Genomic DNA, 18,954 nt, shown 5'->3' with positions numbered 1-18,954 from the left:
CCTACTGATCTATTTCTCCAGAGAACCCTAATAAAGCTCCCCACTCGAGAAAAATTTAGGTAGCACCTATAGTATAGTCTAATATTGTGTTAAGAAATATTAAGATGAAAAAATAGGTTAAAGATAAAACCTTTACCCTTAAAAAGCTTGCAATGTTGATAGGGACACAAGTATACAGACACAACACAAATAAACAAATATATTTAACATTATTCTCACCTTTATTACAAGAAAAACATCTTGGGAAGGATAAGTGATAGAAAAAATAGCTGATCGTGCCAGGGTGGTAATGGCAGCAGGTGGTACATGTGGACGTAATAATCCTTTCATCTGCTCAGAATTAAGGTCAAAATAAAAGTTTTCTGAAATCTAAAAAGCATATTCATATATTAAATTTAAAACCTGTGTATTTTATAAAAACTCACAAAAATCATACACAGTCTTAAAATATTACAGATATTAGACGATTATACTAACATACAGTTTACCATATATTTCACTGACTGATCTTTACATGTCTATATCAAAGCAAAAAAAATATAATGCAAAAAACATATTCTAAAGAACCATATCCCACGCTCCTTTAATTAGAAATTTAACTTCTAATAAAGTATACATAGAAATTATTATTGAGATGAATTACCCCAAACTGAGTCTTTAAAACAATTACATGAATAACATCTCAGAAGATTTGATTTAGCAAATACAGTTTGCTAAATCAAATAAAGTTGCTGGAATACAGTTCCACTATAGAAATCCATAATATGTTGACAGCAGAAGTCACTAAAGGCATTTTAAGTTTCTTCTACACATTAGGCTTAGAATACTGAAATGCTGTATGAGACAGCCCTCTGAAAAACTCCTAAGTGTAATAAAGATATAATGGCAAAACTAAGAGCACTACTTTAGACAAGAATATTTGAAATATATATAAATGATCTTTTAGCTAGTGAAATCTGAAAATTACACCAACAAAAATTCACTGTCACCATCATTGTAATCCTTTATCCATCAGTTGCCTAAAATGGTTTTCTTGTATTTTTTCTATTTATTAAACTAAAAGAAAGTTGCTTCTGCTACTTGCTTTTGGAACTCTTTCAATGAAACAAAAACTAGGTCAACTGAACTATTTTATAGTAAGAAAATACTTTATGTCTTAAATTTCTACTTTCTTCTTAAAAAATCCATGTTTAATAATATTCTCAAAAAGTCATTATTTATCTTATATAACACTTAAAAACAGGTTTCTGAACCTATGATTGTGAGAAAAGACTAGGTTCAAATTATATAACCTTACCTTTTTCTTTTCCTTCACATCATATAAAGCCAAACTTGCAAAAATGGGTTCAATTTCAATCTCAAACCTTTAAGAAGGAAAAGGATGAAGCAGTTTAAAAATAAAGTTCATAGTTCAAGAGAAATTCTCATTCCAAAAATAAATTCTCTCAATACCTTGTACTTTTCTACATCTGTGCTACACCATCTATACTGCCCCTCTTCCTGAAACACACTTCTCCACGTATACCTTTCACAGTCTAAATCAACCATTACTACATACTTCAAAATCTTAAGAAAAAACAAAGCCTGCCATGTAACAAATATAAAATCATCTCTAAGGAAAAAGATACTTTGTCTTTATATTCCTCAAGCCAAGAACAGTGTCTGATAAATACTACAGATTTCAGTGAATGTTTTTTCAAGTTTTAAGACTCGTTATATAACTGAGGCAGAGTCATCTTCACCTAGCCAAAAATGCTCTCAAGCTCAGCTTCATAGGCAGGATGAAATGTTTAGTAGAATTTAAAATTATGTACAGAACATTACTTTTCAAAAGGACACAAACACAAGTATAAAATCTACCAGGATTTTGTTACACTTGTATTCAAAATATTACTCCAGAAAATAAAAGTTACATAGTAAACAAAATAAATACTCACTTGAGTGATAAACATTTTACAAGAAGTCTTTGACCAAAATGTTCTTTGGGCACCTCAGGAACACTAAGTCGTTCTATTGGTTCTTCCTACAAATTGACAAGCAACACCAAAGTGAACATGCTTACCCTATGTCAACCCTTTACAATTTATTTTTTAAGAACTTATTTTATTAATCTACTACTTTTAGTCTTCACAAGGGAAAACAGAAAAGAATGGCCTATTTATCCTCAAACAGGAGTCATTACATCATAAGTGTGCTCAACTATATTTCATTTACAAAAAGCATAACTATGTTTCAATTAAGTTTTATTCCCTACATTATCATAATGCTACATACAATTCATACTCCCCAAACATCTATCTTAATAATCATTTGCTTCTTTATATCCAAATTATCTATACCTCATCTGGTGATGGATGCAAGGCAAAGAGTTCCTTATGACGGTTTGCTTTCCTTTGGTCATCATTCTGACGGTCTATTTCTTCATTTGGAGTTCGATCAAGTAAATTGGGAAGCAAAGCATCAGGAAGTGAATTTTTCAAGTCAAAAATACTGCAGGCCCAGCTACCCCTTGGAGTATCATCTATTGACATTGAACGTCTTTTAAGATCATCCTGTAATGTAAAACATTAAATATATTAATCAATGAATTAAAAAAACTATATTAAAATAACTTCTTATAGTCATTTAAAAATAAAAGTATTACTTGTTCATCCTGGTAGTTGTTGCCATCTGGAGCTTCATCGGATTCAAAGACCTGTTTTGGCAAACCTTTTTGCCTTTCTTTCTGTTTATCTAATGTATTAGGATTAAATCCTGTTCCCAGTTTATGATATCTATTCAAAATAAAATAAGGAAATATCAATTTTTGAAAATTTTTCACTTTTTCATCATCATTATGTAATAAGCCAACTGTTCTCTGCATTATTTCTTTACATAATAAGAATATATTCTGGCAGTTTTGAGTGTATTTAACATTTAACCAGAGGTTTAAGAAAACTTCCATCCAGAGTTCCTTTAATCCAACTAGAGAGCATTTATGAGTTTCCAGAGGTAAATCATATTGTCCTTCCTTTTCATGACGATCATGTGGATATAATTTAAGTTGTACTTTCAATTCAGAGAATTGGTCAGTAAAAGGAAAGGATGGGAAGCCAGGTTAAAGAATAAAATGAGAGAGCAGAAAATATATCCTGCATTCATAACAATGTAAATTTTTAAAAGGCAAAAATATATAAAGCACTGAAGCTTAAAGTTCCAAATAGCCAAAAAAATTTTGCTATATCTCATTATGTATAAAAAATCTTAAACAACCTAAAGCTTCAGGCTTCTAAAATGAAAAAATAGGGACTTCCCTGGTGGTGCAGTGGTTAGGAATCCACCCACCAATGCAGGGGACATGGGTTCGATCCCTGGTCCAGGAAGATCCCACATGCCGCGGAGCAACTAAGACCATGCGCCTAGAGCCAGTGCTCCGCAACGAGAGAAGCCACGGCAATGAGAAGCCCACGCACCACAACAAAGAGTAGACCCCACTCGCCACAACTAGAGAAAGCCCGCGCACAGCAACGAAGACGGAACGCAGCCAAAAAAAAAAAAAAAAGAGCCTGTAAAATGAAAGAATAGCAAGATCTACACCACTGTATACATATATTCTTAATTAACATGTATTGTTGTATAATATATATATTAGGCTAAGAACAACTCTTAAACTAATGTATATTTCTTTCCTAACAACCCAATGTCCAAGAATATTAGAGACACTATGATCAAAGAGCAACTACTGTGTCACACCTCATATAGTCAATCTGGGGGAAATTTTAACTGGAGCATAAATAATTATCATTACCAGAGGATGATATGGTTCTATCAGTCAATTTATGACATAGTAAAGAATCACACTTAATATGAATTATTCACATGTCTTGCTGCGAAAGGTACTGAAATAGCAGCTACATGATGCTCACATCATAGTATAATCACAAAATAAAAGAAAGCATTTTTCTCTGGAATAACTAAAATAAAAATATGCAGTATAGTAACATGAAAGATATTACTCAGAAGCAGATATTTTAATCTCTCATGAAATGTTTAAAGTGCCTTAATTTGTGTAAAAATGCCTGTAAAGTGACAAAGTTTGAATTCAAACACAGGTCTGTTTAACTCTTTACACAATGTTGACTAAAGGCAAATAGACAAAACTTTGCAGCAAAAAACCATTACCAGATATTTTTGAAAGATACTAAACTGTTTTCTAGTCTTTGTACCTTTTTTCCTCAAGGGAAACATTTGTATTTTCCTTAAAGGACAGAATACACTGTTGCTTTTCTATATGAAAAAGGGTTTTTTTTTAAATAACATTTTATTATTACAGAATCAATCCATGCTCATTGTTGAAAATTTAAAAATACAGACTTGTAAAAATACAATCATTATATTTCTACTACTCAGAGTATCAGTGTTGAACTCCTAGTATTTAACTAACTGGATCTTTTCCTGGGCGTATGTATAATCATAAGTATATACATATACATAAGTATATACATACTTATAGTTTTTGTATTTTTTAATAAAAATGAGATCATGTGAAAAAAAGTGCCTTAATTGAGAAACTAGATATCTAAGGTACTCTAATAAACCAGAATACTGTTGCATTCTTCCTCCTTTATGTCCTAAAAAACTGATAGTATGAAATTCAAGAGAGCTGAGAAGAATGACATGATTCATGATCAATACTCTTTTCTATATTATCATTCTGTTCCTGTAGTCAGTTGCTATGATAAGGCTCTACATGATTACCCATCCAACACCACCATTTCTACGACTCTGTATCTTGGCATTCTCTCCCTCACTTATTCTGTTCCAGCCACACTGACCTCTCTGCTATTCCTTGAACATTCCCAGCATGCTTCCAACATGGAGCCTTTGCGTATACTGCTCTTGCCTCTGCCTAATACACTCTTCCCCCAGATATCCAGAGGGCTTACTCCTTAACTTCCTTCATGTCTTCGCTCAAATTCATCTTATCAGAAAGGCCTCTTCCGATTAGTTATTCACAAAGTGGAATCACCTCTTCTTGGCTCTCCCTAACCCCCCATCCTACTTTTTTTCTCTACAAGACTTCCCTCTATTCTTCCCAACTATTATATATTTATCTGTGTTTGTTTAATGTCTATTGCCCTCAACCCCAAGTAGAACATAAGCTCCATGAGGGCACGGAGTTAGTTTTGTTGACTGCTGTATCATTACTGCTTAGTATAGTGCCTGGCACATACTAGCCTCTCAGTAAGTATGTCTTGCATGAATAAAGTACTTTCTATCCTTTTACCCTTCTGTGCTGAATTATGGAAGAATTTTTTGGTTTCATCTTAAAACTTACTATTCCACTTTTCAGTCACATCTGCTCTGCCATTAAACCCATCTGCTGAGTTTTAAACATTTTTTTCACTGAACAAAATTTTCACTTCCAAAGATAACCAGTTGATTTTTTATATGGTTACCATAACGTTTTCACATCTCTTTGAGGATATTAGTTACACGTATGGGTCTTGATGTGTGTTCTGTTAACTATTTCCTAAATTGTAAGTTCTTTTATTTGTAGTTTGATAATTCTCTTTCAAGTGCACTGGTTTTAATCAAATGGTTGGCAAATCTAGGTTCTAATGCTCATTTTTTAATTTGTAAGCCCATGTCTGTCTGAAAATACTGTATCTGCTTAGCCAAGCACATATCCAGTGGCTGTGGAGAAGAGGCACCTCATGCTTCCAGGCAGAGTCTGCCAGTCTTCTGGGTATGAGGGCTCCTTCTTATTCCAAGGTATGCCCACCCCAGGCACTATTGTATGAGCTCAAGCCCCTATAATTAGTCCTCTTAAAATAGGCAGATACTGGACTTCCCCGGTGGCGCAGTGGTTAAGAATCCGTCTGCCAATGCAGGGGACATGAGTTCGAGCCCTGGTCTGGGAAGATCCCACATGCCGCCGAGCAACTAAGCCCGTGCACCACAACTACTGAGCCTGCTCTTTAGAGCCCACGACCCACAACTACTGAGCCCGTGTGCTACAACTACTGAAGCCCACATGCCTAGAGCCTCTGCTCCGCAACAAGAGAAGCCACCGCAATGAGAAGCCCGCACACCACAACGAAGAGTAGCCCCTGCTCGCCGCCACTGGAGAAAGCCCAGGCGCAGCAACGAAGATCCAACGCAGCCAGCCAATCAATCAATCAATAAATAAATAGGCAGATACCTCTGCTCCCACTTCTATGCATAAAGAAGGGTATAAGAGGTTTCAAAGTAACCAAATGTCCAACATTTACCCCAGGTGCCCCTTCCACTGCCTGTATTCACTGAGCCTAAAGCTCTACTGAACCTTTTGCATGTTATCTTAGCATGTGCTTATCACAGCATGTGCTGTGGTTTTCTGTTGTGTTCCAGTCATACCTTTTATATTTCAGGGATACTTTAAAACTTCTAGTCTACCAAAAGTACCCCTTAGTCTTCCATTTACTACTGAAGGTAATAAATAATATCTAGTATAACAGAAAAAAATACAAGCATTAGAATCTGATGCCCCTAGGTTCTAATCCTAGCTATCCCACTTTTTGGCCATGGGACCTCAAAGAAGTTACCTAAGTACTCTGAGCCTGAGCTACCTTGTCTGTTGGAACCTTAAATGAGATGAGTGTAAAGTATCCAATAAAATGCCCAGCATATAGCAAATAACCATAAATGTTAACTACTGTACCCTCTTGGCTTAAATCAAGGTCAGTAATCCCTTGATTAGAATTAAGTAGCAAGACGACTCCATGATTCTAAGGTTAATACATTTTACAACTAATCTATTTCTATTAAGATTTCTGATTACAGGTTTCCAACATACATGCATAAAGGTAAAAACTTTTGAGTTATCTGACAGAGGAACGGTCTTCTCCAGTAATCTCTAAAATCTGGCTATTGAAATACTTATCAAAATTGTAAGTTCATAAAAACAGCTCTTCTTTATAAAGGGTAGCAGATTGTATTTATATTAGGTCACACTAAAACTAAAAAGTATGTCAGCAGTAACCCCAAGAGTGAAACACAGTGAAATAAGACAGTTGCCCACAACAGCAACAAAATAAGCAATGGATACATCACTGTTACTAGTACAATTTAGCACAGATAACCTCATTTCTCAAAACTGCAATGTCATAACAGAATTTTCCACTACTTCAGTAATTATACTTCCTTTAGAAAAATAAAATAAGGCTAAGAAGATTCAGTATGAAGACCCTTCTTCATTAGGCAAATTAGCAAAGGAAGAATAATTTTATTTTATTTCTTAATCTGACTTGATATTTCAAACACCATCCATTAGAAACATAAATTTTGTGGTAAAACAAAACATTTTTACAACTACTAACTTGATTGGATGTACAGGTCAAGGACCTGTAAATATTCAGTTAGTTAATAAAAGGCAGAGACCTTTCAAACACCTTGATCTAGAAAACTAGCTATTAAACTTAACCAATTCAATAAATTGGATTCTTTTTTAGAAATACAAATTATTCATCAATATTTACCCACGATTTCCCAAAAGAATTAGACTACAAATCATTATTTTATATTATTATTAGTTACTAATCATCTATGATAATATAGAAATACTATCCCCACAAACGTATTATTTTATAAGGAAAGTAAGAGAAAGTAATTGTGGAACTCCTAAGGAAAAAATATCTATATGCAAAGGTTCTTCTTTTACTTTTTCAGCTATTTTTTAAATGAATTTTCAGGTCTCATAATTAGTATTAATCTACCTTAATCCATTTACAGATCCTACTCAGTATTTTTAAATGTCATAATGAATATATAACTTACTTTCTGATCACAATTGCCCAGTCTTCTGTATAACTTCTTATACAATCTCTAACATGTGGATCCATTTCACTATTTTAAAAAAGAAAATATATTTATAATTTAGACAGGAAAGCATTGATGTTTGTGAATTCTGCTGCTGCGCTCTTGTTCATATAATAGGAAACAACACTACCACAAGAAATAGAATCTAAATAAAATAATGGAAGGTAGCCTTTTTATAGTTACACTAAAACCAGAAATAGGTAAATGTCTCCTTACCTTTCTTCAGGTACAGCTGAAACAAGGGTTCTACAGTCCCTAGGACTATAAACCACTTCAATATCATCTGGAGGGAATTCAATCAAATCCCTTAAAAGCCCAGAATCCACAGCTAAAGGATGAGTAATGAGGTAATCTTCCAAATCCACTGGATCCACTGCTTCAGTAAGGGGCACCTTTATAAACAGGGATGCATGTGAGAGGTGGGTATAAAGGAAGAGGTGGACACAAGAATTTTAAAACTTAAATAGATTTATTATTTTAAAAAAACGTAATTTTTCTCTTGCTATTTCTAAAATGTCAACAGATATTCAGCCAGATGAACTAAAGAAACCACAAAGTGTTGGGTCATACTCTCTCTGATTTTCTTGCTTCAATTTTGCCCATAACTCCCACATAAAAACAGTAAGATAACAGTTCTATCATACTATACAGTGACAAAATACTCACTGGAGGGATTCTTTTTTATAATTTGGAATTTTCATTGCTAAGTTTCTTAGTGGTGCTTTTACTTTATTTGTTGTTACTGTTATCCTAGTAAAAACGTACAACCATACTGCAGTGGGGGGAAAAATGGCCCTCCAAAAGATTGCCAAATCCCAATCCATGGACCTTATATGTGAAAATAAATAAAATATAAAATAAGAGTGTTTGAAGATATCATTAAGGATCTTAAAAGACGGACATTATCCTGGATTATCTGAGTGGGTCCTAAATGCAATCATATATATCCTTATATGAAGATAAACAGAGATTTGGGCCACACCAAGAGGAAAGCCATATGAAGACACAGGAAAGAGAGATTTGAAGATTCTGGCCTTAAAGGTAGAAGTGATGTGCCACAAGCAGCCACCAGAATCTGGAAGAGGCAAGAAAGTGATACTGAAGGGAGCCTCTGAAGAAAGTGCAACCTTGCCAAAACCTTCATTTCTGCCCGTTGATACTGATTCCAGACTTCTGGACTCCAGCACTGTGAAAGAATACATTTCTGTTGTTTTAAGCCACCCAGTTTGTGGTAATTTGTTACAGCACCCAAGGAGACTAATACACAGACCCTATTAAAAGTATTATTAGCAATAATAGGATATTTGTGGCATTCCTTAGCCAAGCTGAAATTATAGTTTTTGATAAGATACTCTACTTCTTATCTAATTCAAGAAAGAAAATTATTCAGGCAAAACTATAAATGATTATACAACAAATGTGCAGTTGTGGACCAATGAAAATAAGAATATGTTATTTTTCAAGATGTTCAACTGGGTAAAAACACTGAGACCTGCCTACTGTGCAAGTTTGCATTACTACAAAGAAGGTGCTTTAACCTATACTTCTTTGGACTGAACAACTAGGTAGAGCAACAACATTTTAAAGATACTAAGTAAAATAATGAATGACTATCACATCATAAACACTCAAAAGATAGTAGCTATTATTATCATTATCATTATATGTTTTCTCATTTAAACCTCCCCCAAACCCTATAAGTTAGAGATAATTACTATTTCAATTCTACAAATAAAGGCAATTGTGCTCAAAGAAGTTAACGTCTGAAAATAAAATAGCCACAAAATGAAGAGCAAAATTTCAAACTGGGTCTTTAAGATATAAATTCATGGTTTTCTCTCATAAGCATTCTATCTTACCTATTCTACCAAGTACATAATACACTATCATGACATGCTTAATAGAAGCATAGAAGCAATTCATCAGGGAAAGGGAAATCTTTTTCAATTACTGTTGCTGGAAAAATTCGATATCTATATGGGGGGGAAAATGAACTTCAATCCTTACATCACGACATATACAAAAACTAAACTTAGATGGACCATAGATATAAACATAAATGCTAAAACTATAAAGCTACTAGAAGGAAATATAGGAGAATATCTTCAAAATTTGGAGTAGGCAAGGGTTTCTCAGACATGACAGCGAAAGGGATAATCATAAAAGAAAAATTGATACATCAAAAGATGGTTAAGAAAATGAACAGGCAAGCCACACTAGGAGACAATATTTACAAAATACATTTAATAAGTGACTGGCATCTAGAATATATAAAAAAGTCCCACATCTCATAAAAACAAACCACCCCCTCAAATAAATGGCGTGGGGGTGGGGGGGCAGTTGGTAAGACATTCAGAAAGGAAGATATAAAAATGGCCAGTTAGGGACTTCCCTGGTGGCACAGTGGTTAAGAATCCATCTCCCAACGCAGGGGACACAGGATGGATCCCTGGTCAGGGAACTGGATCCTACATGCATGCTGTAACTAGGAGTTTGCATGCCACAACTAAGGAGCCCTCGAGCCCAACTAACGAGCACACGTGCCGCAACTAAGACCTGGCACAACCAAAATAAATAAATAAATAAATAAAATTTTTAAAATAAAAAATCCAACAGAGTCCATAAAATAAAATTTATTTTTTTAAAAAAATGGCCATTTAGCACATGAAAAAGTGCTCAACATCAAAGTCACAAGTAGGTACTTCCACTTCCAGGAAGATGGAGTAGACATACTTTTCTCTATTCTTCCCACTAGTTACAACTACAAACCCTGAAGATTATATATAAAATAAACATAAGACGGCTCTAAAAGGTGGATAGAAAAAGGCAGACCAACAGGGACCTCAGGACCCAAGGAATAGCACAATAGTGAGTTACCTAAAATTTCTTTTTACCTTATATACTCCACACCTGATGCTAGAGAGGTCCACAACCCAGAAACACCAAGGAGCACAGGAAAACAAAAAACACAACCAAAGCCTGTTCTCCCCAGCCAAAGGACCAAGAGAGCAGCAGCCTAGCAAAATAGAAAAGGTTAGAGAATAACCACTCTACTCCAGCCAAACATCACATGAAAAATTGTAGTCCCACCCATATCCACACCAGCAAAGGCCAAATGGGGAGCTAGACTTCACCCTCACCAAGCTGTAACAAGCCATCCCAACACTACCCATTCAGCACCATGTCAGAGAAGTCAGAGTGGGGAGCTGAGATTTTCATATCTACTGGAAGGTAATGAATCCTCCACTCCCACAGTGTCAGTGGAGTCCACACAGGGAATCTGGACACCTATCGCTATACAGCAGTAACAAGAACTCCTTCCCCTTACTGCTGAGGCAATGTCAGGTGAGGTCTATATAATTTAATACCTATAGGGTGAAGAAACATAAAGGTACATAAGATTTCCACACTTCACTCAAACTGGTAAAATGTCAACACCAGTAGTGTGATTAGTTATGTATATACAATACCTTAAGCAACCACTAAAAAGACTATACAAAGATATGCACTCAACAACATTACAGATAAATCAAAATGGAATTCTAAAAAATGTTCCAATAACCCACAGGAAGACAGAAAAAGGAAACTAGAGAAACAAAAGGCAGAGAGAACAAACAAAAAATAAAATGGCAGATTAAAGCCCTAGCAGAATGATAATAACATTAAATGTAAATGGCCTACATACACCAATAAAAAGATAAGAAACTGGCAGAATGGATTTAAAAACATGACATACCAGTAAGGTATACCAAAAGCTCACTTCAAAAAAGACAATATAAGGAGGCTGAAAACAGAAGGATGGAAAAAGATATACCATATATACATTAATCAAAAGAAAGCAGAAGTGGCTATATTAACATAAGATAAAGTACTTCGACTTCAGTGCAAAGAAAAGTACTGAATAAAGAGGGACATTACCTGATGATAACAGCTATGACCCATAGCAATCTTAAATGTGCATGTACTAAACAACAGAGCTATAAATTATGGGAAGCAAAAACTGACAGAACTGAAAGAAGAAATAAGATATATCTACAGTTATAGCTGGAGACTTCAAGACATCTTCTCAACAACTGAAAGAAAACTGAACAGAAAAATCAACAAGGATATGGTAAAATTCAACAGCACCATCAACCAATAGGATCTAATTGACATTGTTTTATAGAACAATCCACCCAACGACAACAGACCAAATACTTTTCTCAAAGGCCCAAAAAGTAAATACCAGGATAGACCATAAGCTGAACCCTAAAACAAACCTCAAAAAATTTTAAAAAATTGAAATCATACAGAGTGTGTTCTCTGACCATAATGTAATCAAACTAGAAATTAGCAACAGAAAGACAACAGGAAAACCTCCAAACACTTGAAAACTAAAAACACAGTTCCAAATAATCCATGAGTCACAAAAGTCTGAAAAATGAAACTTAAAAATTACATTGAACTAAATGAAAATAAAACATAACAAAATTAGTGGGATGAGGAAAGTGCAAATCAAAAACACAAGATACTACTTCACACCCATTATGATAGCTATTACCAAAAAATGTAAAATAACAAGTGTAGGAGAGGATATTGAGAAATTGGAAGTCTTGTGCAATGCTGGTGGGAATGTAAAATGGTACAGCTGCTGTGGAAAACAATTCGGTGGTTCTGGAAAAAAAAAAAACCAAAACACACAGAATTATCATATGACCCACCGATTCCACTTCCAGCTATATACTCAAAAAAACTGAAAATAGAGACTCAAACAGATACTTGTACACTAATGTTCATAGCAGCATCATTACCGATAGCCAAAAGATGAGAACAATCTAATGTCCATCAACAGATGAATGGATAAACAAAATGTGGTACACATATACAATGGCATATTTTTCAACCTTAAAAAGAAATGAAATTCTAACACGTGCTGTAACAAGCATGAACCTTGAAGACATTATGGCTGAGTGAAATAAGCCAGACACAAAAAGACAAATATTGTATGATTCCACTTACATGAGGTATGTACATATAATAGACAAATTCATACAGACAGGAAATAGAATGAAGGTTACTGGGGATTGGAAAGAGCAGGGGAATGGAATTATTTTTTAATGGGTACAGGGTTTCAGTTTGCGTTAATAAAAAAGTTTTGGAAATGGACAGTGGTAATGGTTGCACAAAATTGTGAGTGTACTTGATGCCATTTAATTGTACACTTAGAAATGGTTAAACTGATAAATTTTGTTGTGTATATTTTACCACAATATAAATACATACATACATACATTTAAGCGAACATTTTTTTAAACTTTATAAATCAATGTTTCTCCACCTAAGAATTATTTCTGAGGCAGTACACTTTTCAAAGTGTCACAAATGATACTCCATGAAAATAATGATTCAAAGTGTCACAAATGATACTCCATGAAAATAATGACAAAAGCTGGGAGTCCTTACGTATGTCTAATTCAAAACTAACCTTTCCTCAAAGATTGACCAATCATATCAAGAGTAAGGGTTAGGGTTGGGAAGAAAGCTATGACACTCTCTTAACAACACTAAATCACAGAGATGATAAATGATCTTGTTTCCCAAACTCACATAGAAAGTCACTGGTTTTCTAGGTGTAATACTAACTAGACTTGGAGCAAAGAAATAAATTTATTTCTGCTACAACTGTCTCCACGCTCTCTGACTCCCATCAGAGACAACTGCCTGGGCTAGTTTTCGGATGTAGTGATGAGCTGCTTACAACTATAAATTATTTTGCAAGACTCCAAAGAAAGATCCTGTATTTACAGATTCAAGGGAGGAGATTGCAACATGATTTTATAACAGAGAATGACTAGGCAGCAAGCAGGGTTAAAGGATGCAATAAGAAGCAATAGTGAAGCACTACAGAATCCCTTACAGGCAATGTGAGACACTGTCTTACTTCAACAATCACTGCATTGGAATTCTGACTAACATGTTTAGTGTTCAGATCTCTTTCAGTCTTTTCTGGTGTGCCATCAAAATTCTGGTATTTGATTAGTGGTTGTTTTGGGATGGGAGAAGGGAGACAAAAGGGTGAGAGCTAAACAGTTTCTTTTTGAGGTAATGAAAACGTTCTAAATTGACTGTTGTGATGGTTGCACATTATATGTGAACATATTAAATCCACTGAATTGTAAATTAAATGGATGAATTGTATGGTTATGTGAAAAAAGTCTCAGTAAAGCCATTAAAAAAAAAAGTTGAACCAGAATCTAATCGTATACAGGAAATACAGAAGATAGAGAAACAAGTCTATGAGGAAGAAATTTCAAAAACGTTGACCCAGAATCTAACCAGTTACAGGAAATACAGAAGATAGAGAAACAAGTCTACAAGGAAATAAACATAAAATCCAAAAGGTAGGAAATTCTATAAGACAACTAATCCAATTTCCTCAACAAGTCAATGGCATAAAAACAAACAAACTTAAAAGTTGGGGGGAGGGAGTAGTATTCCACTGTGTATATACACCACATCTTCTTTCCATTCATCTGTTGATGGACATTTAGGTTGCTTCCATATCTTGGCTATTGTAAATAATGTTGCTATGAACATTGGGGTGTGTGTATCTTCTCGAATTAGTGTTTTCACTTTCTTCAGATAAATACCCAGAAGTGGAACTGCTGGATCATACTGTAGTTCTATATTTAGTTTTGTTTTGTTTTGTTTTTTTTTTGCGATACGCAGGCCTCTCACTGTTGTGGCCTCTCCCGTTGCGGAACACAGGCTCCGGACGCGCAGGCTCAGTGGCCACGGCTCACGGGCCCAGCCACGGAGTGGGATCTTCCCAGACCAGGGCACAAACCCGTGTCCCCTGCATCGGCAGGCGGACTCTCAACCACTGCACCACCAGGGAAGCCCTATATTTAGTTTTTTGAGGAACCTCCATACGTTTTCCAGTATGGAGGAAAACATACGGCTGTACCACTTTACATTCTCACCAACAGTGCACAAAGGTTCCCTTTTCTCCACATCCTCGCCAGCACTTGTTATCGCTTGTCTTCTTGATGATAACCATTCTAACAGGTGTGGGGATATCTCGTCATGGTTTTAATTTCCATTTCCCTACGCACTTTTTCATGTACCTGTTGGCCATTTGGATAACTTCTTTGGAAAAATGTCTATTTAGTTCTTCTGCCTATTTTTAATTGGGTTGTTTGTCTTTTTGTTATTGAGTTGTATGAGTTCTTTATATATTTTGGATATTAACCCCTTATCTGATATATGATTTGCAAAAATTTTTCTCCCATAGGATGCCTTTTCATTTTGTTAATTTGTTTCTTTGGCTGTGCAAAAGCTTTTAAGCTTGATGTAGCCCCAATTTGTTGATTTTTGCTTTTGGTGTTTGTGCTTTTGGTGTCATATCCAAAAACATCATTTCCAAGAACAACATCAAGGAGCTTCTTCTTACATTTTCTTCTTGGAGTTTTATAGTATCAGGTGTTATGTTTAAGACTGATCCATTTCAAGTTAATTTTTGTGAGTGGTGTAAGATAGGGAACCAATTTCACTGCTCTGCATGTGTCTTTCTAGCTTTCCCAGCACCATTTGTTGGCCTTTCCCCACTGGATGCTCTTGGCAGCCTTGTAGACTATTAGATGACCATATGAGCAACAACGTGGATGGATCTGGATGATATTATGCTTAGTGAAATAAGTCAGACAGAGAAAAACAAACTTTACGTTATCACTTACATGTGCAATCTATAAAATAAAACAAACTAGAGAATATAACAAAAAAAGAAACAGACTCACAAATATAGAGAACAAACTAGTAGTTACCAGTGGGGGGGATGGGGGCAGGATAGGGGTAGGAGATTAAGAGGTACAAATTACTATTATAAAATAAAGAAGCTACAATAATATATTGTACAGCAAAGGGAACATAGTATTTTATAATAACTCTAAATGGAGTACAACCTTTAAATATAGTGAAACACAGTGCTGTACACCTGAAACTTATTTAATATTGTAAGTCAGCCATACCTCAATTTAAAAAAAAAAGTTAGAGGAGGGAGAAGCTGCCCTTTTTTTAAAAAATGCAAGTGATCTAAGACCAAATTCCATCTGTGGATTTTGTTTGATCCTGATTTGAATAAACCAACTATAAAAAGATATGTATGAAATAATCAAGAAAATTTAACATGCACTGGATACTATTAGATGATACCAAAGAATTATGGACTGTTAATTTTGTTAAGTGTGATAACAGCACTGTGGTTAAATTTAAAGATGTTAATGTTTATACTAGTCTTCTACTTCTATGTATGTTTGAAGATTCCCATAACTTAAAAAGAACTTTTTCAGAGAGAATACGAGAAGAGAAATTGAAATCAGCAAGCTCTGACAACCCTTCAAAGGAATTTTGTTGCAAAAAAGAGCAAAGAAATATTGGAAGTTGGAGACTGATGGAAAAGTGGGGCAAAAAAAGCAGAATTTTTTTAAATGGGAGAAATAACGGTATGTTTGCATGTTTATATACTGGTGGGAATGATCCAATAAATAGAGAGAAAAAGTGATGATATAAAAGAGAAGGGAGGACTTCCCTGGTGGCACAGTGGTTAAGAATCTGCCTGCCAATGCAGGCGACACAGGTTCGAGCCCTGGTCCAGGAGGATCCCACATGCTGCAGAGCAACTAAGCACGTGCTACTGAGCCTGTGCTCTAGAGCCCACGTGCCACAACTACTGAAACCTGCGCACCTACAGCCGGTGCTCCACAAGAGAAGCCACTGCAATGAGAAGCACGCGCACCACAATGAAGAGTAGCCCCCACTCACCGCAACTAGAGAAAGCCCACACGCGGCAACGAAGACCCAACACAGCCAAAAATAAATAAATAAAATAAATAAATTTTTTTCAAAAAGAGAGTAGGGAGAATTCCTAAAGTACTGTATTTGAGCGAGAGAACTTGGGATCTAGTTCACTAGTGGTTCATTTAAAATAACTGGTGAATAGACACAATACGGGTACAGATGATAAAACGTGAACACACATGGCGGTAGGAGTATGTGGAAGTTCTTTCTGACTGCTTCAATTTTCTCAGTGAAACAGGAAGTCAAGTCATCCTCAGAGTGAAAATGGGGAAGAGCAATTAGGGTTTTAAGGGAAGAGTAGGAGGCATGAAATGGGTCAACTAAAACAGTGGGAAAATGAACGGACTAGGAAAATAAAATGTTTGCCTAGCAATGTTAAAGCCTTCATGAGTTAGTGGTCATAAATTTAAAGTGAGACCAGTCAATGGGATCTGTGTGTTTTCCTCCAGCCATACTCAGCTGCACAAGTGCAGGTATGAAGTAAGCAGAAGGTTGGATTTAAACAGCACTGAGGTAGTGCAAATGACATGAGAAGAAGTTAAGGAAGCCAAGAGTATATGCAAAAGAGTAATTATAATGATCAACAAATAATTTAAGTTTGGTAAGGAGAGAAAAGAGGACATCAAGGGGTGAGAGACACACAAAAGTTAGTATGATCACAAATTCTAGGTCCCAGTGGTGTTGAAGGACAGCTGAAGTCAGAGCACCAGAACAAGAGAGCAAGAAAGATAAGAAGTGGTATTAAGAGAATAGGAAACATAAAACTGAGATTACAGGAGGCTTATGGTTATTCATAATGACTAAATCCAGGGATGACTATGGAAGTGAATAGTTAAGGTGTAACACAGAATGTGGGAAATCAGTTGAAAAGAGGAGTTCAAGACACTAAGAGAGTATTAGAAGGATCATCTCCATGTACATTGAAACCATCCAGAAATCTATATATTCTAAAATTTCTCCAATCAGTATGTTACTGTTGTTAAAAGTAAACTCCATGTTTTAAAATTTTAATAACACAAACATTATATATAAACATGTCGCTACAAGTCAATCAAACTATTATGCTCTGGCATATGATGTTTGTTCAATAATTGGTACCATTTCATAACCAAAGAGAAAGTGTTAATACAACTTCACCCAAGTCAGTCTTAATTACTTTTTCAGTTTTTGACAAATGGAGCATGTTTTTAATTCATATTCCTACTATAACTAATAAGTACCAGTTTTTTATCAAAATTGATTATCCTCATGCCAGCCTCTTGAATAAGAAAACATATATTTATATCTCTGACATAGCACCTGGCTTAAAGCAATAATTCAATAACTATATATTCCTTTCTATTAAAGGACATAGATAATACTATGAATCTACATAATTATTTAACATTTACTTCAGTACCTATTATTTCTAGAATAGATTCCTGAATTTTCATGTATGAATCACCCTGGGTCTGGGAAGTTCTAATTGTAAAATTCCAGAGTTGATTAAATCCTGAATGTAAAGTGTAAGAGTTGCCTAGGAAATCAACACTTCTACAACGCCTCCCAACACTCCTCTGACTCAAATTTCAGAAAAGAGTGAGATAGCAACAAATAAGGGTGTTAGTGAGAGTAGTGATGGAACCCAATCTACTGGCTCTTATCTTTCCACTATTTTTTCATGGCCTAGTCAGAATTACACAGTAACATACCATATTTTAAATATGCTACTTACTGTGGTATGATGGGATATACTGCCAACAATGTTGAGGTTTTTGAGCAGCTGGGGAGAACCACTGTACTGTCCAGAAATCTGCTTCCTAACTTCAGCAGCCACAGTTCTACAACAAAAAAAGCAAATACATTGTTTTTAAAAAGAAAACAAACTAACTTAAAATGGGAGAAAGCTAAGTATTTTCAAAAGTCATCTAAAGAACAACAAAATCTCAGCACATCAATAAGGCTATAAATTTATAAGATATTTTGGTAAATACTGCTTATAATTACAGTAGAACATCTTTATAACGCTGATATAGTATACAATACTTACAGCCAACTTACATAAGGCTTTTTTTGTATATGGCATTTCAGGGAACATATTGATACTTTGGTTTATGATAGAGCTGGAAGCTATAATAAGATGTATATATTAATGTGTATATATTTTAAGGATATAAAATTAATTCAAAATACTTTATAAACAATATTCATGCCCCAGAAAACTATTCCCTATTTTTACTTAACTAATAAAAATTGTCTTTATACTCTGGCATTAATGGCTTTCCATAATCTGACCCTAAT

General features: G+C 35.0%; 1 protein-coding gene across 11 annotated transcripts in view; it reads right to left on the bottom strand.

Moving 5' to 3' along the window:
- The window catches only part of DOCK7 (dedicator of cytokinesis 7), a 212,703-nt gene that overhangs the window by 168,318 nt on the left and 25,431 nt on the right, over positions 1-18,954 (bottom strand). For all 11 annotated transcript variants that reach the window (XR_002173088.3, XR_012324513.1, XM_019919427.3 and 8 more), the window contains exons 2-9: positions 18,389-18,494; positions 8,056-8,231; positions 7,798-7,866; positions 2,645-2,774; positions 2,340-2,552; positions 1,938-2,023; positions 1,298-1,364; positions 220-369 (exon numbers count right to left, since the gene is read on the bottom strand). Coding sequence is in view for 9 of the 11 variants with exons in the window: in XM_019919427.3 (XP_019774986.1) it covers positions 220-369; positions 1,298-1,364; positions 1,938-2,023; positions 2,340-2,552; positions 2,645-2,774; positions 7,798-7,866; positions 8,056-8,231; positions 18,389-18,494 (997 nt within the window). In the remaining 2 variants the exon portion in view is untranslated. The remainder of the gene's footprint in view (positions 1-219; positions 370-1,297; positions 1,365-1,937; positions 2,024-2,339; positions 2,553-2,644; positions 2,775-7,797; positions 7,867-8,055; positions 8,232-18,388; positions 18,495-18,954) is intronic.

The sequence above is a fragment of the Tursiops truncatus genome, chromosome 1 (genome assembly GCF_011762595.2).
Source record: "Tursiops truncatus isolate mTurTru1 chromosome 1, mTurTru1.mat.Y, whole genome shotgun sequence".
NCBI lineage: Eukaryota > Metazoa > Chordata > Mammalia > Artiodactyla > Delphinidae > Tursiops > Tursiops truncatus.
Note: the sequence above shows the minus strand (reverse complement) of the source record. Positions and strands in the feature narration are given on the sequence as shown.